The following is a 21892-nucleotide window of genomic DNA, read 5'->3' as shown; positions in this document are numbered from 1 at the left end:
AATAAGTCGTTATATCAATCCCGATGTTTGGGATATTTATCGGCTCATTCACGGACCCTTAGCTTTCTCGAAAACACACGCTTCTACACAATTTCTTTTCTTTCAAACATCATATGAAAATGCCTGGTTCCTTTTCTGAAGATATGGCACCGCCTCAATACAGCTTTATGGACGATTACAGCGAGGGTGCACACCCCCAACTTCTCGAAGCTCTTGTGCGCACCAACTCGACCCAGCAAGTCTCCTATGGAAACGATGAACACAGCAACAAAGCCCGCCAATTAATTCGGACCAAGCTCTCTGCCACCGAGGATGAGGTGGCTATTCACTTTGTGCCTAGCGGAACTTCCGCCAATCTCATCTGCATCGCGAGCTGCTTACGACCTTTCGAGGCGGTCTTAACCGTCGATTCAGGACATGTTGTTAGTAAAGAAGCGGGTGCTATTGAGGCTACTGGACACAAGATGATCGTTGTCCCTGGGGTAGGAGGAAAAATGACGCCCGAAAATCTAGAGAAAGCTGTTCGCCAGAATCAGTTCTTCCCGCACAACGCTAAACCGCGGTTGGTCTATATATCCAATGCTACGGAGCTGGGAACGATTTACACCAAGCGAGAATTGGAAAGTCTCAGTGCCGCGTGCAAACGTTGGAACCTGTTGCTTCTCATGGATGGCGCCCGCATTGGAGTAGCACTGAGTACCCCCTCAAATGATTTGACACTGCGAGACCTAGTCGACCTAACCGACATTTTCTGGATTGGTGGTACCAAGAATGGCGCATTACTGGGGGAGGCAATTGTTGTACGGAACCACCTGGTGGACGGCTTTGCTTTTTACTTGAAGCAACACGGTGCATTGTTGGCCAAGGGTCGCATAATAGGTGTTCAGTTTGCAGAGCTCTTCCGGGAAAGCCTCTTCTTTGAGCTTGCAGCGAATGCCAACAACGTGGCCCAGATGATCTCAGACAATTTTCAGAAGCTGGGTTATCAACTATCCGCGAAAACCGAGACGAACCAAGTATTTGTGAGATTGCCGGAGAGCTTGGTTAAACAGCTTGAAGAACGGTTTCGCTTTTATATTTGGGAGCATCTCGACGATCAACAGGTTGTGGTTAGGATCGTTACGTCGTGGGCTACGGATACATCAATGGTGGATAAGTTCAACGCGTGGGTTCAGCAGTGGACTGTCTAATGACACACGACAAGCCATTCCACAATATGAATTATGAAAAGTGCACATAAATTTTAATGAAACAAACCCAGTACAATATAGCTGCCTTCAATTCAATACTGAGTGCTACCGACTTCACAGCCGTCCTTGCCCTAGAAATAGCTAGTCAATACCAGTACAAACGGAAACTTATGATATTAGGCAGTTAGCGAGGCCGATGGATATAATTGAAGCGCTAGCAGTAATACCAGTATATTTAGAGTCCTTCTCATACACTAAAACTATTATTGTTTGGAGAAATGCTCGCTTCGTTGTACTGATTACTAATCGCCCAAATTAGCATTCCCGACATCTCGATTCCCGACGACTTTTGTTCTTGTCATTCCCGAGGAATGCATTAGAAAAAATGCGCCTTTCTATATCCTGCGATTCTTGTCGGTATGCGAAGCCATTGTCATGATTTGCGCAATCCCACTAAGAATGACTATAGGAAAGCGAAAGTCAAGTGTTTTCATGAGGGCCATCCTCCATGTCGTCGATGTCAACGGGGAAATCGACACGGTTGTGTGCTCACAGATCCGCGAGCGTCATCGTCACGGCCAAGGGGAGACTCATTGAGAGTCCAGCAAAAGGCAATATCTGCTTCCAAGGCTGTGGTTGACAATGTTACAATCAATCCCGTGGACTCCAGCGATACCCCCCAACTTACGCCTTCCAACCCGGTTGCTTCTCTGTCTCCGTCCACCCTCATCAGCGCCTGTGACACTTACCGTAAGAAGTTCCCTGTAGCGAACTTTCTTCACTACCCTTCGCTTATTGCCAACATCTCGGCCAATCCCTCTTATGTGGACTCGGTGTTCGTTGCCTCATTGCTCTCCCTCTGTGCCCGCTTCCTTCCGGAGTATGACCTGGACCCTGGCGAAACATATGCAGAGTTTGCACGCTCCGAACTGGCTCGTAAGGCCTTCGAAACCCCCTCATTATCCCTGGCACAGTCTTTGGTGATGCTTGTATTCTACGAGTGGGGTTCAGGGCGCCCATATAAAGCGTGGATGTATAGTGGTGAGTATATACCATCTTTTTATTCGATATATCACTGACACTGTTAGGGATGGCAACTTACATGATCCAGTCTTTGTTAAAGACAGCGGACGATAGCATGGAACACAACCCAGATGAATTCCATGCTTCTCAAATCCAGTATGAGCAGCTTGTCCGCACGTATTGGGTTTGCTTCGCCCAAGATTGCGAGCTAAGCTCAGGAGCTCGCCAGCATTTTGCTCTCTCCTTTCGTCATATTTCCGTTCCCCTACCGGTCAGCGATCATGATTTTAATTTCGGCCGCCGGGGGCCACCTAGATTGATGCCGGCGGATCTTACTCGAGGCTCCCCGCTGTGCGTGAAATTGACTATTGAACATGGCCTGACGGTCGTAACGCGCGGTTTTGATATCTTCGTGCGCATCTTACGTTATGCTAATGAGAGTCGTCGCGGTCGAGTGTCGTTAACGACGACGGCGCCATCATCACCACAGCAAACCTGGCAAGTCCTCAAAGAAGAGCTGGATGAATGGAGGTCCCTGCAAGACTCGACTATTCAGTACCCGGCTACAAGTGTCCAAGTACATGTTGCTCTCGGATACGGGGAACGATTTGCTTATATCAATCTGATATATTTCATGAGGTAGGGTCGCATGGACACCGTCAACCGAAGCACAAAGTGACTGACTTGCCGAAGCATCCTTTTCCTTTATCGAGATCAGCTTTTGTCTAGTTTAAAGCAGATCCATGATCCACGCCATAATCCTCAATGTTCAACCAGCTCGGACGGGCCCACTTGGAGCGAAGGTGCCATTGACCGTCTTTTTGAAGCAGCGCAGAATATTGGAGGTATTTTATCAGCTTTGGAAACCTGTTCAGCGTTCGTCATCACTCCATATGCCGGGTTCAGCATCTTTGTTGCTGCCCATATAAATATGTACGGCACTGTGTCACCACTGCGATATCCAGGCGGACAAGAGCGCGCAGAGGATGAGAAGAAGGCTAATTTCTCATATCTCGAGCGGCTGTGCGAATTTTGGCCGGTTGGTCACAACTGGGCAAGTCTGTCGTTACTATCCCGTTACTTACACCTGACTAACAATCGGTAGTGGCGAGCCGTACAGGACGCAAACAAATTCTACGAAACGGCTAGGAATAACCAGGAACATGCCCTTTCAGGTGACCGTTCTGGCCATATAACTCTGGCAGGGACTCTTGATGAATATGGGGACATACGATCTTCTCGTCCGCGGAATGAGCCGTCCTCAAATGCGAGCCATATTCCGCTGCATAGGGGACAAACTAATTCCCCTTCTCAGTCACGTTTACCGTTTAATGACCAATTTATATTGGATGCCCAGGAATTGGAGACGGACATGTTGCAATGGCCCTTTATTGATGAAACTTGGTCATCTGGGTTTGATACGGGGTTTGACGCTGCGTGGCCTAGTTTTGGCTAACACAAGTACAAGGACCACATAATAATGTGGTTTAAAACATGAGGACAACTAACTAATGTTCTTTATGACTTGAAATTACATACAATTGCCGAGCCCGCTCGAGTACAGAATTATGAGAATTCACACACTCATTTGACAATCATGGACCTTCAATAGCATAGGAAATCTTAGTCACACCATTTTGTCGACTTATCCTCCTCACAACAATACTCCCAATATCTGCGGTGGTAGGGAGATGCGTCCCTCCACAAGGATAAGCTCCAACACCTTCAACATCTACAACCCGAACATCGCCATCTTCAGGCATCGAGAAGCCCTCTGATAGCGCAGCACAATGAGCTTTTGCCTTCTGCTCGTCCCACCAGTTAAACTTCACCGGAAGATTCTCCTGTACCAGCTCGTTCACCCGCTCCTGAATATCACTCTTATGCTCACCGGCAATCAAACCCCGAAACTTCACGAACGCCATACCTGGGGCATGATTTGCTTTCACCTCAGAAACATCCCCAATCTTACCCTTCAATTGTTTCACAGTAATTCCCAAAATGTGTCCAGCGGTGTGATACCGAGAATGATAGTTCCGCTTGGCAGTATCAATAATCTGAACGACAACATCACCCTCCCACAATAATTGTTCAGGTCCGGAAAACCTCCCAATGTGATAAATCTGACTCTTTGCTGCTTTCCGGACAAGCTTGACGTCGAAAGAAACTCTGGTCGCGCTCTAACTTCATCTGGCCGTTATCGCTGGGTTGGCCGCCTCCTTGGGGGTGGAATATCGTTTCTTCAGTTGCAATGACATAGTCACTATCCTCGGTGTCTTTGAAGAGTGCTCTGTCAGTCTCTGATAGAGATCTTGTGGATTGGCAGGAGATTATTTTCGTTACAAGCTCGTGTAGAGAGGCTTGCTTCTGGTACACTGGTACCGTGCGGGCGATTGCCGAGATTGACTGCATAGGTGTGAGTGCAAATCTCCAGGTTGGCGCAGATATAAATAACATACCATGTTTCACGGAGTACGACACCTTGAACAAGAAAAATTGCAGGGAATGGAAACCATCTTGAAAGATCACCTTTAGATCACATTATCCATGTGGGTTTTATTACCGATGCGGGCGCGGGAATACGTCTCGCTGCGCCATTCCCGCCAATCACGAAATCAGGTGCCTTGATAAAAATATCTATGCAAAGGCTTATATGCGTTGAGATCCCGTGCTCAAAGGTACTTGAGCTGTTAATCATACGTCGTAAATTAGGGCTTCAATGTAACAAGTTGCATATCCGGTTCCGATGATACATGAGACAACCGCGTACAGAGTAGTAACGATGCAAAAGTCCGCCCTGAGATTAACTGAATAGGTAGACTTATTATAACCATCTAAAAGGTTCTAGGGGGCTTCCAAATCTGTATACTCTTGATATATATGACAGGGTCACATTCCTAGGAAGCTCCTCAATAATAATCCAACGAAGGTTACCAAATAGTGATGGTTTGACTAGGTTATGTAGTAAGTTGGTTATATAAATGAATACCCAAATGTGTATGGGCTCTAATTTCCGGAATTCAGGAAAAGCTCACTTTGTATTCTTTGTCCCAGCAAATTAATACAATCGAAGACTCGGATTCAACATTTCGCCATATTAGCGAAGAAAACTTGCATATGAAGCTTAAGTAAAGAGTTTAAAATGAAGATGAACTGGCAGATGGGGGTACAAATGTACTCAATCTATGCATCATATAAACCATCCACGCATTTGGTTTCTTGAGGCAGCATCATTGCGAGCATCTATAAGACGCTGACGTTAGGACCCTCTACTATATGAGCATAACATAAAGTCTCCATCTATAGGTTGCACAAATTATCCACGCATTGATTTACGGTTACGGGTGCTCGTCTTATAGATCGTTCCAGCTACCATGGTTACCCGAGAACAATCTTCCGCGCAAGATTGACCTTGCAATTGTAAGTTTGCAATCCTATGAGTCGTGCGGAGATTACTAGCAGCCAAGATACCCTACGTGCTGCAAATCGAAGCATATGTAACGAACGGATGTATATTTAGCTCCACCGGTTCGCAGTAGACATGTTAGCCCTAGCTGCGTAACGATTGTAAAAAACAATGCGTATCGCGAGGTAGTACATCGTAGAGAGGCGCGCACATGCTCCGGCGATATACCTTTTTCTTCGAGGATATATGGATATATAGCGCTTGGTTTTGGTCGAGTCATATCACGCGACATCTTTCTATTACTTTATTTGCAGTGTCACACAATGGCATAGAAATCCCTTTCTTATGTTTATTCCATGGTGCATTGAATGCTAGCATAGCAGCTCTTGTACCACATTCCTGCGGAAGGAATGTATAAGGGAGAGGGTATGTAACTCATCGATCACCAACCATTAACGGACCACAATGGATCCAACATACACAACCCAGCAGTTCCGTGATTACCTCCAGTTTAGCTGTCCTGCTGCTACACTGCTCGTTTTCTTTATTTCTTTTATTACGAACTCAATTCTGATTGCTAAAAGCCCCCAACATGGTAACGTGTTACAGTACAGTCCCGAGGGAAAGCCCTTGCCCAAGGGGTTAAGGAGCACGATAAACAAGATTGCGGATGCCCAGAAGCATCACTTTTCTTCTAGAGCGAGATATACATTTGTATGGCTTGTGGTTGGTGTTCTGCTGACTTTTGTGGCAGATGCTGCTGTTCACATCAGTCATGTTATTGCAGCCAAGGAGGAGAGGTGGTGGTGTGGGCAGGCGACTGTGGTGAGTTATTCGCCCTGCATGACCGGAAAATAGCTAACAGGATCACCGTATAGATCTACGTCGTGGGATCATTCTTCTCCCACGTTGTCATCTTCCTCTCTCTCCTCGACACCCATCCCGCCCCAACCTTCGCGCAATTCATCCCCTGGTCCATGGCGACTCCATTCGAACTCGCCATAGTCGCTACCTCGTTATCAATTTATACCAACATACATCATGAACCCATCGTCGGGAACGCATTCGGTGGTCCTCTGCGGGAAAGAATCACAAAGTGGGAATTGCTGGAGGTGATATCCGGTGTCGTTCGGCTCGTGGTTCTGATTTTCTTGGTCGCTTTGTATGTGCTGCATTTTGTCCGCACGAAGTCGGACGAGCGCTCTCGCGAAGATAGCCCAATGGAGCAGATTGGCCTTCTCGACTCCTCAGAGATCAAAGCTGAGGCCGAACACAACGAGGGCGACGACACTCCCGAGAAACCCACAGCACCCCCAAACACCTGGTGGCACTACCTCAGCGGCTACTCCATACTATTCCCATACCTCTGGCCCTCCAAATCCCGGCGTCTCCAAATAATTGTCATAATCTGCTTCGGCCTGCTAATCCTCCAACGCATCGTCAACGTCCTAGTCCCCTACCAAGTCGGCGTAATCACCGAAGCGCTCTCCATCGAAGACAACAAACTCCATCTCCCCTGGCTCCAAGTCTGCCTCTACATTATCTACCGCTGGCTCCAAGGAAGCCAGGGCCTTCTCGAGTCCCTGCGCTCGTATCTCTGGATTCCGATTAGCCAGTATGCATACATGGAAGTGTCGACTGCGTCGTTTAAACACGTGCATGGGTTGAGTTTGGACTTTCATTTGAATAAGAGGATTGGGGAGGTGCTTTATGCGTTGAATAAAGGGAGTGATTCTGTAAATACTTTCTTGGAGCAGGTTACATTTCAGGTTGTGCCTATGATTATTGATTTGGGGGTTGCGGTGGGGTACTTTCTTATTGCGTTTGATGTGTATTATGGGCTTGTTGTTGCTGTTGTGACATTTTTCTATCTCTATGTCACGGTGCGTATAGCGCAGTGGAGGGCTGAAATGCGAAGACAACAGGTCAATGCTCACAGACAGGAAAATGCCATCAAGTGAGCCCCCCCCCCCCCCTTCACCCTCATATAGTCACATATGCTAATGCGAGCAGAAACGACTCCCTCTCCTCCTACGAAACAGTAAAACACTTCAACGCCGAACCCCTCGAACAAACCCGCTACCGCACAGCAGTCTCCACCTTCCAATCCGCCGAATACCACTCCCTCTACGCACAATCCTTCATGACAACAGCCCAAAACACAGTCTTCACAATCGGCCTGCTACTCACCTGCTTCATCGCCGCGTACCAGGTCTCCATCGGGCAGCGGCCCGTGGGCCAGTTCATGACGTTGCTTACGTATATGGCGCAGCTGCAGACACCGCTGAGTTACTTTGGGACGTTTTATCGGTATATTCAGACGGCGATGATTAATTCGGAGAGGTTGTTGGAGTTGTTAAGGGAGCGCGCGTCGGTTGTTGATGGGGTAGCTGCTATACTCATGGATATCTGCCAGGGGAGGATTACGTTTGAGGGGGTTGGTTTTGCGTATGATGCGCAGAAATACAAGAATGCGTTGAACGGGCTATCTTTCCACTGCGAACCAGGTACGACAACAGCCCTAGTCGGTGAGTCTGGAGGCGGGAAATCGACTATCTTCCGCCTGCTCTTCCGCTTCTATAACCCCCAAACCGGCCGGATTCTAGTCGATGGGCACGATGTCCAGGATATAATCATAGCTTCGCTCCGCGAACACATCGCCATCGTCCCCCAGGACACAGCCCTCTTCAACGAATCCCTCCTCTACAACCTGCGCTACGCAAACCCCTCTGCCACAGACGAGGATATCCACAATGCCTGCTGCGCAGCGTGCATCCATGATAAAATCATGACTTTTCCAGAAGCCTACGAGACGAAAGTCGGTGATCGGGGGCTGCGGCTTAGCGGTGGAGAAAAGCAGCGGGTTGCGATTGCGCAGACGATTCTTAAGAATCCGCAGATTATACTGCTTGATGAGGCGACTGCTGCGTTGGATAGTGAGACCGAGGAGCATGTGCAGGAGGCGTTGGGGAATTTGGCGAGGGGGAGGACGGTGATTATGATTGCGCATCGGTTGAGTACTGTTACTGAGGCAGATCAGATTTTGGTACTGCATGAGGGGAGGGTTGTGGAAAGGGGAACGCATGGGGAGTTGTTGGGGTTGGAGGGGAGGTATTCGGGGATGTGGCAGAGGCAGAGTCGGCAGGGTGATGGTGGGGAGTTAAGACGACGTAGTCCACAGTAGGGACTGCTCTAGCCTACACGGTGGATTGTATATAGGACAGACACTTGAGCCGCATTGCGAGGTAGCATTTTGTTCTATCGAAACTTCTTTTCTTCATAACCATAACCCATAATGCATATACAAATCACTTTACTCGTCATCACTCTCCTCTTCTTCGTCACTATCCTCTTCCTCGGCATTGGCAAGCCAATCTACAAACTGCTGCGTCTGAGCCCTAACCTTCCTCATATCCTCTGTCCCACTAGACCGCTCATCATCCCACCACTGCTCATACGCCTCCTCCTCAATCAGCTCAAGGTCATAAAGTTCCTTTGCAGTAAACAGGAGAACCGTATCGCCCTTTGGCCAGGTGACGAGGTCTTGTTGGAGTAGGACTAGTAGGTCCACCTGATCCGGCTTCGCAGCGGTGTCGCGGTCGAACAGGGACCGCTCCACGATCTCGCGGTATGTGCCGAAGATGTCGCGGACGGCCTGGGATGCGGATTTTTGGCTCTCGTCAATGAGGTTCCCGATGCGTTTCATGAAGGCGGAGACCACCGCGCGGCGGACTTGGTTGTCGGATGCGTTAGCGGTCATACGCAGGGAGACAAGCTCGAGTTGCACGACATCTGAGGTGACCTCGTCGCGGAGACTGTCGTAGACGCTGACAGCGGCGTCTTGGACGAAGTGGTCTTCTTTTTCTTCTTCGGAGACGGAGGTGCCGTAGCTTCCTGCGCGGGAGCCGGCGAAGTCGGAGGTTTCGGAGGAGAGGGTTGAGATGGATTCGGTGGAGAGGGAGAGGTTGGCCATGTTGTAGACTAGGCCGGAGGAGGTTTCGCTTGCGTCGTCCTCTTCGTCGTCTGAGTCTTCGTCGCGGGTAAATTCGTAGCCCTCGCCTCCTGCACCGACAACTGCCGGATCGCTCTCAGGTGCAGCTTCATCATCCTCTTTCGGAGACTTGGTGATACGAATTCCTTCACCAATGGTGATACCATCGGCAATCTTGACTCCATACGAGAGAAGCGCTCCCGACTCGATCTTGCACTGGTTACCCACCACAGCACCATCGGCAACAATAGCCTGGTTAACAGTCGTGTTATCCCCAATCATAACATCGTCCCAGATATAAGCACCGTCCAGAGTCACGTTCTTGCCGATCTTGCAGTTCCTCCCGAGCACCGTGTTCTTCACTGTCGTCTTCTCGCCGATGCTGGTACCTTGTCCGATCACCACCCGACGACCAACGATGCATGACCGCGCCAATGTGACATTCTGTTCTTGGTATAGGTTGCTCTTGCGGAGTTCGTAAGTGTGGCCGGGGAGCAGGTTCGTGTCTGGGCAGAGGGGATACGTCCATCTCGAGATGACGTCCTTGCTGATGGCGTCGTACGCCTTGAGATTCCGGGCTCTTGCCGCATAGTGGTCCTTGATGATGTACGTGTGGATCGTCTTCCCGTTCAGCTCGTAGTCCTTCAGAACACCGAACAAAAACTGCTTCCGCGGGGCCTGGTAGTCGAAACTGTCGGACCACAAACTCAGAACGTCGGGCGTGCAAATGTCGATGCTGCAGTCAATCAAATCCTGACGGATATCAATCTCCGGATGCTCAGCAATAATCTCAGTATCAATGCTCAACCGCGCTCCATGCTCCGAATGCTCCGCGTGGTGGTCGATCTCCTCGTAATGCAGACAACGGTCCTTGGTCGGGTCGACGACAAACACTGGCGAGACGGACGAGGACTTGGTTCGGTGGTTCCGGCCAGCTTCGCGCAGGACCATGGTCATAATCGCGTTCTTATCGGCTTCGCGGCGGGCTCTGTGGGTGGCCAGGGCTCCTTCAATCGGCATGTTGCTGATGACATCTCCGCTCAAGACGATAAAGTCTCCCGTAATAACATGCTTCCCGTCGAGATCGCGCATAACATCACCGACTGACGTGGACGTGGATTTGAGGAAGGTCAATTGCTTGAACGGCGACGAGGGTGCTCTCCATTTTGATGCGCTGGTGCCACAAGTTAGCTTGGTGATAGCCACGCCTTATTCCTTCCCTCGCGTACTTGATATATTTCTCCAACTGATCCGAGTGAGCACCTCCATAGAGGAACACCTCTTCGACGCCCGCATTGGCAAGGAATTCGAACGTATACTCGATCAACGGCGTGTTGGCCAACGGCAGTAAACACTGTAATTGTACACTCGCATTAGCACCAATCCCACCCTTGATCATGGAAGAAAAAAGAGAACCCACCCTAGGCTTGTCGAGAGTAAATGGCTCGAACCTCGCCTCAAATGTATCTGCCAGGACCTAAACCAGTCAGTCTCCAGCCCCGCGCGTTGTGCCTGTCGATCTGCAATATCGAAATTCGGGGTCCAGGGACGAACATACAACGGCCTGAAGTGTCTCCTCGACTTCCTCCGCGGCATTCCGCTGCTTCGGTGCACTACCGCCTTTCTTAGGGGCCATGGCTACTAACAATCAAAAGTTAGCAACCAGTCTCCGTGTGGTCGACCGGAGAATGCACAACGCGAGGAATCGCACTTACCTCTATCCGTGCAGTCGCGGAATCAAAGGCAGAAAAAGGCTTGCAGATAAAACACAATAATCCAACCCTTTCACAGGTTCGTCGTTGACTCAATCGCGACTCTTTCACAAAAAACTCCGCCAAGCCATCGGAGTCATCTCCATCCCACTTTTGATTCTGCCCGGCGGTAAATATATTTGCCATGTTTATCTTTTTTGCACTGTTTACAGCATTCAATCACGTGAAAATGCCACAGTGGCGCTGCGCAGCCCCCGAAAATCCAGACCCTCGAGCCGACCCTGGGCAAGGTCTAGACCCGTGGAGAATGCAGGCGTGTGTATTTTTGTTTTTCTGTCAAAGGTTTGTTTAGACGAATCTGTCCCGACGATGCGGGCTGCCGCTCATGTGGAGCCTTATTGAGCTTATTGATAGTAACACAATAATATAGATGCAACCAATTTGTTCATCGAATGCAGATAGATACATTGGAAGGGGGGGGGGGGGAGAAAAAAAATCAAAATCACACGCCGCCAATCCCAATTCTTGTACACCAAAAACCAAACGCTTCCCCATAGGGAGTATATAAAAATGGAAACATCTCACGCTGCCAGTCCTCAAAGTCTCGATCCAGAGCTCCGCAGAACGCCCCATGTAGTCTATAAGTCACAAAGAATGTAAAAGAGAAAACCTCCCGGAGAACAATGTAAGAATATTCGTGGTAGAAATGAATCGTAGTCCGGCGACGGTATGAACGAATCGAATGCTCGAAGCAAATTTGTACGCGAGAGTGTATATGTGCAGTTAGAAATGGAATAGAAATGTCGCGTCAGAAGTTCAGGGAGAAGTAGACTAGCCCGTCCGTGCTTGCACCGGGTTGACTATCGTCTGTGCAGGCTGAGCATACATGCGCGGTCGCTTCGCCCCGTTGGGGTTATCTGGAGCGCTGGACATCTCAGATACTTGTCGCCGGTGCGGTGGCCGTACTGCTGCTGGTGCTGCTCCGGCCGGGGCGAGTGCCACTGTCGGTGCTGGGTACTGCACACCGTTTTGATCGACTGCGTATGCGACCGGAGCACCCGGGGTGGCAGCAGCATATTGACCTTGTACATGCGGAATACTGGGGTGAACCGCCATGCCGTGAAATTGGCCTGGTGACTGCCAGTTGCTCATCGACGCAGCTGGCGATTGACCGGGTGAACTATCCTCCTTGACCGATTGAGCAGCGGAGCCTTGCGCAGCCATTGGGACCGCAGGTGCAGGTTGTGGAGCTTCCATGCCCGGCGGAATAGTCTTGAGGTGAACGAGATGCTTCTCAAGCATGTCGAGCAGGCTCTTGCGAGTAAACGGTTTGGGAAGCACGTCATCCATCCCTAATTGAATTAGCAGCCGCATGAAAGCAGGCATCAGTAACAAAGTACACTTACCATGCTGGAAGTAAAGCTGAATATCATCACTCCGGATGTTGGATGTCATGGCAATGATAGGAGTCCGGTCGAACTGGCGAATAAGATGACAAGCCGAGACACCGTCCAGATTGGGCATAATGATATCCATCAAAATTAGATCGTATTTCGAGCCATCCTGGATTTTGTTCACAGCCTCGAGACCATCAAACTGCGGTGGGTTAGTGGTGTTCCATAATACCAAGAGACAAGACATACCGCAGTATCAATGACACAAGAAAACGAATACAAAAATTTCCCACCAATTTGACGGCACGTTGCGTCGTCCTCAACGAGCAAAATTTGCGGGCTGCGCATCCAGCCCGGATCAACGTTGGTGCTCTTCTTTCGATTATCGGGGAACTGCCGGCGAGCATCCCCGGACTCGATCTCCGGCTTGGGTGGCATCGGATACGGCACGTTGTTGACATGCTCACTGTACATGGGGTCAATGCCGTTGGTTGCACCAACTGGGTAAACCACGGTATCCATCTCGCCATTCATCTTGGGCGTTGTGGTGGGATAAACCAGAGTCGCGGGATTTCCAGCCGTTGGCGCACGCACCATTCCGTTAGTCGGCGTTGATACCACGGTAGTCGGTTTGGCTTCCCCTAGTTGATCAACACCAGTGAGGTTGAACTGCATTTCGGAGTGCATATCGTTGAGCAGCTTCGAGGCCTGCTGAAGTGGCGATGATGGCTCATCGTCAATCGGGGTGACCTGGGACGGACTCAGGGTTGAACCAGCTTGCCCTTGTGCTGGGAAGGGGGCGGCCGTCTTGCTGTCATGTCTCTGCCGGGCATCGACGGACAGAAGGAAGGTCATCAATTGGTGGATGACATTCTCGTGGTTGAGGACGGTCTTTTGCACGCGCATCACCTCCTGCAGCATGAGCTGATGATCGACGGTGAGTTGAGCATAGCGGTCGGACAGGTGTTGGATCTGCTGCTGTTGGGCCACGATTTGTTGGTTCAAGAGATCGATCTGCTGTGTCGGAACAGAGTCGTCATGGTCGCGGGCCTGTTTACGGGGCGCCGGCGCTTTCCGTCGAATGTTGTCCAGCGATTCCTTGCTGTTGGCCCGGAACTCGGGGTGCTTAAACTCCCAAGCCTATACACTATTAGAATACTGTACGTCCAAAAAAGGAGTAGATGTCGCCTACGTTGGGACCGTATGGTGATTGCCCATTCTCCTCGTTATTCTGTCGGACTTTGTGGAAATCGTACTTGTTCAGCTGGCGGACGAAACTGGCAAAGTTGCTGTGCTTGAAGTGTCTGGGCAGGATGGTTTTGGTAAATTTTTCGCACTAGAGCAGAGGGTCCTCCAGTCAGTCTAGGTTCTCGCCAGCGGAACGTACGGGGGCGAAGTGGGCGCGAGTTATTTACCTCCAAGACGACGAAGCTATCCCCCTCGTCACCCCAACGAACTATCTCCGAATATGATGGGTCCTCGAGCATTCTTGAAACGAGTCAGAACACGAACTATTGATGTGATCCATGGTCGCGCGCCAGGTGTTGGGCCGAAAACGCCGCCGAACAAAGGCAGCAAAAAAAAAAAAAAAAAAAAAAAAAAAAAAAAAAGGGAAGGGAAAAAAAGGTAGCGGGGTGGAAAGAGAACTCACTTGTAGAGTTTTCGCACCTGCCATTGTCAGTATAATTGAGATAATAAAAATATGTAGGATAAGAAGAGACGTACAAAATCGCTGGAGTTGCCCGAGGGCCCGGAGTTGGACGAGGTCGAGGTCTGGCCACCCTCCATCGTGGGCTAGACGGGTCGCGACCGATCGAAAAACAGCAGGGAGGATTATCACAGTGAGTGACGGGAAAATAACAAGATACAAGAGAGAGAAAAAAAGATATCAAAAAAAGAGAAGAAAAGAAGAGAAAGAAAAGAAAAAGAACGAGAGAAGAAAAGAAAAGAATTCAAAGAAGAGAAGAGAACAGAAGAGTGAGTTGGAGGAGAAAAGAGGGAAGAAGAGGAGGAGAGGAGAAAAGAGTGGTCAGTGGGACGGGGCCCAGTGGAATTCCGCAGTGACCCCGGAATACTAGGAACTATCACCACTAGAGCTGTTATATATAGTTGAGTTTGTTATATTTAGAGATTGAATAGTAGAATGCACATAAAATGATTTGGACAGATTCAAGTGAACTTGCTTGTTCCCGGGGGTAGTTCATATCATATATGAACTACTACTGATTGACAGCACTCACTGCGATGTACTGTACTTGTCTGCAGACCAATGAGGAGAATCAGGCATCTGATTGGAAGCTCTGTAGTGATTGACATTGGTCTAAAATCCCCATGTCCATTGTGTTGTTCTACACAGTGATCCGTAGTATTACTCCGTATAGCAGTGTTGTATACAAAGTACGGAGTTCTCATTCGGGCACTCGCTATTGTTATTATTCTACTTTACAACCACTATTCTACATATCTGTACTCGTGGTACTCCGTATATAATCCTTGAAACACTCTACATAGTACATTCACATGTTGATGGCTGTGATATACAACCTGCAGTCATGCAATGCATATTCAAACAGCTGTCAACCCCTCATCCCCGCTGTGAGCACCAACATTCATGTAGCATTAGGATATACAACTACAAAATAGGAGACATCTTGAGCTAGAGCTCATGTATCTATTACAGGAAAGGAAGATAGAAAAAGAAACATAAAAGAAAAAAAGAAAAAAAGAAAAAAAGAAAAAAAAAAGATTCTCAGGACCTTGAACTTGTATGTAGCCAATATCCGAGTAAATCCGAGGCGTTTACTCCCGCCGATCACACGGAGTACACCACCTGCAACGATCAAAACGAGCATCATGATACACATCTACAGAAATATACAGAGCTTCACCGGGCATATCACCCACTTTCCATACGGTCAGGTTCAGGGTCTCTACTTTTGACGGAGAATAACTCGGATAATTGGCGCCACATATATCGGTGCCATGGGCAGCTCAACTTGCCCAAGGGCATTGGCCTGAGTACCGGAGCAAGCTTGCAATGGTATCTCGCTGAAGCTGTGAGGTTACTTCACCCCACGGATATGATGGTCACCAGAGTAGCTTCTTGGGGCGAGGATTTGTTTAGATTTTGTAGGGACTGGACAAGTCTTTCTCAGATTGCCAAGCCATCGTCTTGAGAATGCGTAGTTTAGAAACATACAAGATTGACTGGGACAAAATGCTAACATACCAACCACTACTGCAGTTGCACCCACATTTCCATATCCTGTACGAAATACTTGCGAAGTTGATCCTCAACCTGTGTACATGAACCTTGGTACTCTCTCGAACCTAACTCATAATGCTGAGATAGCTCGATCTCAGGTCTCTTTCTAAGCAAAGAGCCTGCATAGCGTTCGAAATGTGATTAACCATGAATCACAACCACAGAGTGAGTATCGAGTATCTCCTAAGAATAAATGTAAATTTATGCGTAGAAGTATAAATGTTGTGATTGTGCCATGTGGAGTAGTAATCGCTCGGCTATGACGAAATCGGCCAGGACCCAATATAAGCGGAATACATATTTTGCCTTCTTCAACCTACCACCTCAATTACTCTAACAACCTCAACCACTCCCTCAATTCACCCCAAAACCTCACACAAAATGTTCGCTACTCGCCGTGTCGCTACCTCCCTTCCCCGCGCCTTCTCCCAGCGCGCCCTCTTCCACAAGACCGCACCGGCTTTCGTCCAAAAGGGCGACTCCATTCCGGACCTTGACGTTCTGGTCGAGAACTCCCCGGGGAACAAGGTCAACCTCGCCAAGGAGATTAAGGGCAAGGGTGTTATCATTGGTACTCCTGCTGCCTTTAGTACGTCGCTCTGGTTATCTCCCATACCGTGAAGAGTGCGACTGACAGAATAGGCCCGGCTTGCTCGAGCACCCACGTCCCTGGTTATATCAACCACCCCAAGCTCAAGGAAGCTGGTCAGGTTTTCGTTCTCTCCGTCAATGATCCTTTCGTGTATGGAAACCCGCCCCCGGCTTCAATTGAATAACATATCTTACTGACCGTAATAGAACCAAGGCTTGGGGAACATCCCTCGACCCCACCGGCAAGAGCGGCGTATGTCAACTCTCTCTCCATAACAATAACACAGTCCAGTTGCTAAATGTCTGACTAGATCCGCTTCCTTGGTGACCCCACCGGTAAATTCTCCGAGGCCCTCGACGTGACCTTCGACAGCACCTCCGTCTTTGGCAACCAGCGCAGCAAGCGTTACGCTCTTACCGTGGAGAACGGCAAGGTCACTGAGACTTTCATTGAGCCGGACAACGCTGGTGTCAATGGTATGCACGCCTTTATGACTTTATTCAGACCACTGCTAACATGAATCAGTCTCCACGGCCGAGAAGGTCCTCGGTTAAACGCTCTAGTATAGATTAAATGTACATTCATGCCATTGTAAATGACCATCTATAACAGTGTAATTATTCATTCAATCATATTCGACAACCATAGTCCCGTTGCCAACATTATCCGTACAATATACATTTTTATTCCTCCAACGCCTAACAATGGCATTTATGCAATCCGTCCATATCACATTCCAATGTCATTGTCAGATCACTGTTGCATCAACGACTGCCACTGCTCCGGTGTGTAGCACTTTGGTGTCCAGGCATGAATAGCCGCAATCTCTTCCTTAAGCGCGGCGTTCACCAACCGATGCCGGGCGAGCATGTTCTTGCTCTCGAACTGGGGGGAAACGATAATCGCCATGAACGCTTGTCCGCAGCCGCCTGTCACTCGTCAGCATTCATCCCTTTTGTCCTTTTTCCTTTTCTAAATCTCTTTATAGACCCGTACCAGACAAATCTTCAATCTCAACATGCTGAGCCTGCAGCTTCTCAATCAACTTGCTGCGCACCAACTCCGCCGTAACACCGGTACTCGAATCTGCCATGGCTGCGTCGACGGCCGCGAAAGAGCGCGCGGAGAGCGAAAAGAACGATTTCTTAACCTGGGGGTTGTGGATGGGGGCGCGGAGAAGATAGCGACAACTTCTGCGGAAGATAGTGGTGCTGCGGGAGAACATCAACGCGGTCTATAAAGAGGAGAGGTAAAAAAGAAAAAAGAAAAAAGATAAGGGTATAAAAAGTAAGGCAGTAAAGATGCTGTTATCGGATACCGAATTCCAATTCCAATCGAGAGAATGACGGAATTAATCATCCAACGTCGGTCCGTTGCTTACCGTTCATATGCTGATTTTTTATTGGTGAGTTTGATCGTAGGGTATGTGGCTGGTGCTGTGGCTTGAGTTCTACAACAATCGGCGTCATCTTTTCTTCCCCAGATATCTTTCTTCTCTCTACACGGGTTGTCTATTGATGTCTGTCCCGCGCACACTGCGTCGCTTATCCACCATGCCATCATCATCTCCCACTTACTGCTCGCCTTTTACGCGGGCAGTAGTGAACTCCATGAGAAAGCTGTACGTCTCTTGTTGAAGCTTGAGCTTGACATTGACTGACAAAATGAAATAGCTATCCCGAAGCACTGGCAGATAAGAGTTGGGACAACACAGGCTGTACGCAAACCACATGTCCCCAATGGCATGTCATACGATACTAACAGAAACAGTACTCCTCGAAGCCCCCTTCAACCCCTCCCAACACCGCCCACGAAACTCGGTCCTCTTAGCCATTGACCTCACCAAAGCCGTCGCCGATGAAGCCATCAACCGCAGAGACTCGGTGGTCGTGGCCTACCGTATTCCCTTCCCACCCATCACCCACTACCATATATCAATCCACTAACAAGTAACCAACGACAACAGACCCCATCATCTTCCGCGGTCTCAAATCCCTCACCCTAAACGACCCCCAACAAACCTCCCTCCTCCGTCTCGCGCAAGCAGGAATTAGCGTGTACTCCCCGCATACAGCCATCGACTCCGCGCCAGGCGGTATGGGCGATTGGCTCTGCGATATCGTAACGGGGTGTTTCATCTCGAAACCGCAGGAATTGCCCCCGGCGCCGGCAGAGCAGAAACCGATCCCCCAGCTCTACACGCAACCGACATACCCCCAGCCAACAGGAATTACCGAAAACCCGCTGCAACTGGAACATACCCGCAAGACGATCCACCCTTCTCAGTCTGTACCTGAGGGATGTGAAAATGCGGGTATGGGGCGTCTCGTTACGTTCTCTGAACCGCAGCCGCTGTCTATGATTATCGACCATATTGCCGCTGGAGTGGGTAACCCGGGCGGTATCCCCATCGCCATCCCGCAGGGTTCGCAAGTTGAAGACACCCGCATCCGCACTGTTGGCGTCTGCCCGGGGTCCGGGTCTAGTGTGCTTATGAAGGGTGTAAGCGAGATCCCCGATTTAATGTTCACGGGAGAAATGAGCCACCACGAGGCTCTTGCGGCTATTGAGCAAGGGAAGGTTGTGGTTTCATTGAGCCATTCGAACACGGAACGGGGGTATTTGCGTGCTGTTATGAAGGAGAAGTTGCAGAATGCTTTGCAGGAGGAGTGGGAGAGTGTCAGACAAGAGGGGCTTAAGACTCAGGAGTTGGAAATGTATGAGGATGGGGGGTGTGAGGTTGATGTTAGCAAGGCGGATCGGGATCCGTATGGGATTATGATTCGGCGGATATAACGATGCCACGCTTATGATTGCTATAAAGATGATTTACAATACCAATGAAAGAAAAGTCTAGCTCAACAACACCCTTATCTCCCCCGTAGTCCTCGGGAACAGCGCCCTCAAACTATACTTCTCCTTACCCTCCTCACCTTCACCTTCATTCTCACTCCCACTCCAATCACCACCCTCACTCACAAGCGAGACACCCCTCGCCTCATCCGCCCCTATAATCATCCCCTCAACAAACTCAAAGTCCCGACAAAACGCCTCCACAGCTTCCTCCGTAACCCTCTTCACAAATCCCGCGCTTTGCACCCTCTTCAAGTTCTCCGTGGCATCCATGAGCGCCGACGGCAGGAAATCGTCAAGTTGTTGGCTGGTTGCGATGAGGGAGTTGGGTTGGAAGGCCGGGAGTGTGACTATCGAAGCGAGATTGGTGCTTGGTTGGCGTTGGTGGGTTTTGGTTTGGGTAGTGGAGGTAGATGGGGAGTAGGGTTCGAGTGCTTCGAGGAGGACTTGGAGGCCCGAGGACGATAGGAGGTAGCGGTGCTGGATCTCGAGGAGGGCGATGCGGATTGTTGAGATGGAGGTTGAGAGGGGCTGGAGGTGTGTTGCGCTGGCGAAGGGGTAGGCGGAGATGGATGTGCGGGTTGTGAGGAGGATGTTTGTCTTGTAGATGGTGCCGGCGGTTTCGTCCTGGAGGTCTTCTGCTGAGGACTGAGCGAGTTTGACGAATGGGTCGAGGGCGACGCGGAGGACGGGGGTGAATTGGTTTTCGCCGGACGTTTCTGTGTCATCTGCGAAGGAGACTTCGTGGGTTTTCATGAGGGAGGTTAGGCCTTCTAGGGCGTCGAGGAGGAATTGTGGCGCGGAGAGGTCTCGCGAGGGGGTTAGGGCGGGATGGTCGTTGGAGAGGGTGGTGGTTTGTTCGCGCATGAGGGTTTCGAAGTGGCCGAAGGTGGACTTTTCCAATGTCTGCATTAATTCCACCAGGTTGGAATGCTGGCCCACTAGTCTGGAGAAAGTCGTCCGGTAGAAGGACAGTAGGTTGATGACCTTGAAGCAAGTGACGGGATCGTCGTGGCCTTGGATGACCAGCTCAACACGCTGTCGTAGGGATCGAGAGACTCCGGTGAGGTCGCGGTTGACGAGGTCGCTGAGGGCTTTGCGGCCATCGAACGCAACCGTCTCTTCGTCCTCGTCGATTCGAGACCATGGTTCACTGCTTAAGCCGGCTTGGATGCCTTTTGCGAGTTCCTCTCCGTCGGCCACAAACAGCGCCTCCAAAGCTTCACGTTCCGAGACTGTAGTCGAGTGCACCCATGCCAGCATATCTCCAACGTATCTCATAGGATCATGTGCCGAGAATTCAATAGGCTTCACGCTGCGATCACCACCAGCACCAGAAACAGCATCACTGAGTGCGTAGTGAAACGCTTCAGACAGAATGTAGTCTCGCGCCTCTGCGAAGAAGTCCAAACAGCTGTGGAACAAACTAGGCCGCTCAGCCAGCACCCGTAGCGCTTGTCGGATCGAGCTGCTGATCCGGGGATCTTCAAGATTCAACGACCGGAACTCCTTCTGAATCCACACGTAGAGCTTCTGATACGCCGAATTGAGGTTCCGGGAGCTCTTCTCCATGATCTCTAAGCCCAGTCTCTGGTTCTCTCCTCCCAGCAAGACCTCGCAGTCATGGTGTACCTGTTTTACTCTGGCGAGCACGTCGAAGAAATGATCATCGATGGGCACTTCGGCAGACGTCAGAGCTAGCAAGTCCTCGTCAGAGATTATAAAGTGCTGCGTGAAAGCGTGGAGCAGCTCCTGCTTTGTCTCCGTCTCTTGTTTCTGGTTCATCAACGACGTTGCTTCATCCAGCACGGGGGCGGTATCCTGCTTCGCAAGGACGATATGTTTCCGCATTTCGTCGCATGTTTGGTTCAAACTCGTAATCACCGTTCCAATTCGTTTCAATTGCTGTCATACGTCAACCAGTTGATCCCCCACAAGATCCAAGACCCAACTCACCTCCGCGACCTTGCCAAAATCTTTAACAACCTCGGCATTGCAATCAACAACCTCCTTCTGCACATCCAGCCGTAACTGTCTCCGTGTCTCCGCCGTATTATGAACCCCTCTGAGACTCAGCGTCTCCAGCGCATCGCGTATATCCGAATCCGCGTAGGAAGCCGAAAGGACACTCGTCAGTCGGTTGGAGAGCGCATTGGATCGCTGCGCCGGCGGGGAGAGCGGCGAGTTTGCCGGAGAGAAAGCTCGTGGGGACGCATGGCTGAAATTCGCGCCGGGTGGGAAGTAACTTGCCATGTTGGTGTTGTTGAGATCGGGACAGGGGAAACGGTGGTTGACAGCTTGATGCTTCCGTGGAGAGAAAGCGGGACCGGATTAACCGCCCCGGTTTATTGATCGGATCAACAACATTTCAAGCCTAAGAAACAACACCATTTAGGCATATACTATAAACGACAAAATAATAATAATAATACATCGAACACTCCAATTAATATCTTCGCCTAACGA

General features: G+C 49.9%; 10 protein-coding genes across 10 annotated transcripts; 4 read left to right on the top strand and 6 right to left on the bottom strand.

Annotated features, from left to right (window-relative positions):
• Window positions 1-143: 143 nt before the first annotated feature.
• ASPGLDRAFT_67705 (uncharacterized protein) lies at window positions 144-3669 on the top strand (the record flags this gene model as incomplete). The annotated part of the gene is made up of 6 exons (XM_022549177.1): window positions 144-1165; window positions 1660-1753; window positions 1820-2231; window positions 2279-2852; window positions 2907-3267; window positions 3319-3669. The coding sequence occupies 6 exons, from the start codon at window positions 144-146 to the stop codon at window positions 3667-3669; spliced, it is 2814 nt and encodes a 937-aa protein (XP_022399539.1).
• A 139-nt stretch (window positions 3670-3808) lies between these two features.
• On the bottom strand, window positions 3809-4625 carry ASPGLDRAFT_67704 (putative alanine--tRNA ligase; the record flags this gene model as incomplete). Its single annotated transcript, XM_022549176.1, has 2 exons — window positions 3809-4347; window positions 4382-4625. The coding sequence occupies 2 exons, from the start codon at window positions 4623-4625 to the stop codon at window positions 3809-3811; spliced, it is 783 nt and encodes a 260-aa protein (XP_022399538.1).
• A 1459-nt stretch (window positions 4626-6084) lies between these two features.
• ASPGLDRAFT_67703 (uncharacterized protein) lies at window positions 6085-8803 on the top strand (the record flags this gene model as incomplete). The annotated part of the gene is made up of 3 exons (XM_022549175.1): window positions 6085-6444; window positions 6498-7576; window positions 7633-8803. 3 exons carry the CDS (start codon window positions 6085-6087, stop codon window positions 8801-8803), a joined length of 2610 nt encoding a protein of 869 aa, XP_022399537.1.
• A 129-nt stretch (window positions 8804-8932) lies between these two features.
• Window positions 8933-11246, bottom strand: ASPGLDRAFT_67702 (translation initiation factor eIF2B catalytic subunit epsilon; the record flags this gene model as incomplete). The annotated part of the gene is made up of 4 exons (XM_022549174.1): window positions 8933-10784; window positions 10840-10964; window positions 11031-11087; window positions 11169-11246. The coding sequence occupies 4 exons, from the start codon at window positions 11244-11246 to the stop codon at window positions 8933-8935; spliced, it is 2112 nt and encodes a 703-aa protein (XP_022399536.1).
• A 249-nt stretch (window positions 11247-11495) lies between these two features.
• Window positions 11496-12054, bottom strand: ASPGLDRAFT_508124 (uncharacterized protein). Its single transcript, XM_022547390.1, has one exon. The coding sequence runs from the start codon at window positions 11953-11955 to the stop codon at window positions 11671-11673; it is 285 nt and encodes a 94-aa protein (XP_022399535.1). The 5' UTR covers window positions 11956-12054; the 3' UTR covers window positions 11496-11670.
• On the bottom strand, window positions 11799-14870 carry skn7 (putative stress response transcription factor SrrA/Skn7). Its single transcript, XM_022547004.1, has 7 exons — window positions 14442-14870; window positions 14368-14384; window positions 14132-14204; window positions 13909-14052; window positions 12966-13856; window positions 12729-12918; window positions 11799-12674 (listed from the first exon to the last, which is right to left on the bottom strand). Exons 1-7 carry the CDS (start codon window positions 14502-14504, stop codon window positions 12154-12156), a joined length of 1899 nt encoding a protein of 632 aa, XP_022399534.1. The 5' UTR covers window positions 14505-14870; the 3' UTR covers window positions 11799-12153.
• Window positions 14871-16362: 1492 nt separating this feature from the next.
• On the top strand, window positions 16363-17127 carry ASPGLDRAFT_36949 (peroxiredoxin family protein; the record flags this gene model as incomplete). Its single annotated transcript, XM_022544756.1, has 5 exons — window positions 16363-16570; window positions 16624-16723; window positions 16780-16825; window positions 16884-17049; window positions 17099-17127. The coding sequence occupies 5 exons, from the start codon at window positions 16363-16365 to the stop codon at window positions 17125-17127; spliced, it is 549 nt and encodes a 182-aa protein (XP_022399533.1).
• On the bottom strand, window positions 16944-17914 carry ASPGLDRAFT_75431 (BolA family protein). Its single transcript, XM_022549798.1, has 2 exons — window positions 17570-17914; window positions 16944-17502 (listed from the first exon to the last, which is right to left on the bottom strand). The coding sequence occupies exons 1-2, from the start codon at window positions 17796-17798 to the stop codon at window positions 17327-17329; spliced, it is 405 nt and encodes a 134-aa protein (XP_022399532.1). The 5' UTR covers window positions 17799-17914; the 3' UTR covers window positions 16944-17326.
• Window positions 17915-18073: 159 nt separating this feature from the next.
• On the top strand, window positions 18074-19660 carry ASPGLDRAFT_48952 (Nif3-like dinuclear metal center hexameric protein). The gene is made up of 4 exons (XM_022547003.1): window positions 18074-18194; window positions 18247-18290; window positions 18344-18472; window positions 18540-19660. Exons 1-4 carry the CDS (start codon window positions 18127-18129, stop codon window positions 19367-19369), a joined length of 1071 nt encoding a protein of 356 aa, XP_022399531.1. The 5' UTR covers window positions 18074-18126; the 3' UTR covers window positions 19370-19660.
• On the bottom strand, window positions 19427-21679 carry cog6 (Golgi transport complex subunit COG6; the record flags this gene model as incomplete). Its single annotated transcript, XM_022549173.1, has 2 exons — window positions 19427-21331; window positions 21383-21679. The coding sequence occupies 2 exons, from the start codon at window positions 21677-21679 to the stop codon at window positions 19427-19429; spliced, it is 2202 nt and encodes a 733-aa protein (XP_022399530.1).
• Between the last annotated feature and the right edge of the window lie 213 nt (window positions 21680-21892).

This window comes from Aspergillus glaucus (genome assembly GCF_001890805.1).
Source record: "Aspergillus glaucus CBS 516.65 unplaced genomic scaffold ASPGLscaffold_14, whole genome shotgun sequence".
Lineage (NCBI taxonomy): Eukaryota > Fungi > Ascomycota > Eurotiomycetes > Eurotiales > Aspergillaceae > Aspergillus > Aspergillus glaucus.
This window is presented reverse-complemented; position numbering and strand designations above follow the sequence as displayed.

Excerpts from the sequence above, each read along its gene's own strand:
- ASPGLDRAFT_75431 (XM_022549798.1), bottom strand. The coding sequence starts at position 17,798 with ATGTTCTCCCGCAGCACCACTATCTTCCGCAGAAGTTGTCGCTATCTT. Across the intron at positions 17,503-17,569 it reads TGAGATTGAAGATTTGTCTG|GCGGCTGCGGACAAGCGTTC; the intron begins GTACGGGTCTAT and ends GACGAGTGACAG.
- ASPGLDRAFT_48952 (XM_022547003.1), top strand. The coding sequence starts at position 18,127 with ATGCCATCATCATCTCCCACTTACTGCTCGCCTTTTACGCGGGCAGTA. Across the intron at positions 18,195-18,246 it reads GTGAACTCCATGAGAAAGCT|CTATCCCGAAGCACTGGCAG; the intron begins GTACGTCTCTTG and ends AAAATGAAATAG. Across the intron at positions 18,291-18,343 it reads GAGTTGGGACAACACAGGCT|TACTCCTCGAAGCCCCCTTC; the intron begins GTACGCAAACCA and ends TAACAGAAACAG.
- skn7 (XM_022547004.1), bottom strand. The coding sequence starts at position 14,504 with ATGGAGGGTGGCCAGACCTCGACCTCGTCCAACTCCGGGCCCTCGGGC. Across the intron at positions 13,857-13,908 it reads AATCACCATACGGTCCCAAC|GCTTGGGAGTTTAAGCACCC; the intron begins GTAGGCGACATC and ends AATAGTGTATAG. Across the intron at positions 12,919-12,965 it reads CTTGTGTCATTGATACTGCG|TTTGATGGTCTCGAGGCTGT; the intron begins GTATGTCTTGTC and ends AACCCACCGCAG.
- ASPGLDRAFT_508124 (XM_022547390.1), bottom strand. The coding sequence starts at position 11,955 with ATGGGGCGTTCTGCGGAGCTCTGGATCGAGACTTTGAGGACTGGCAGC.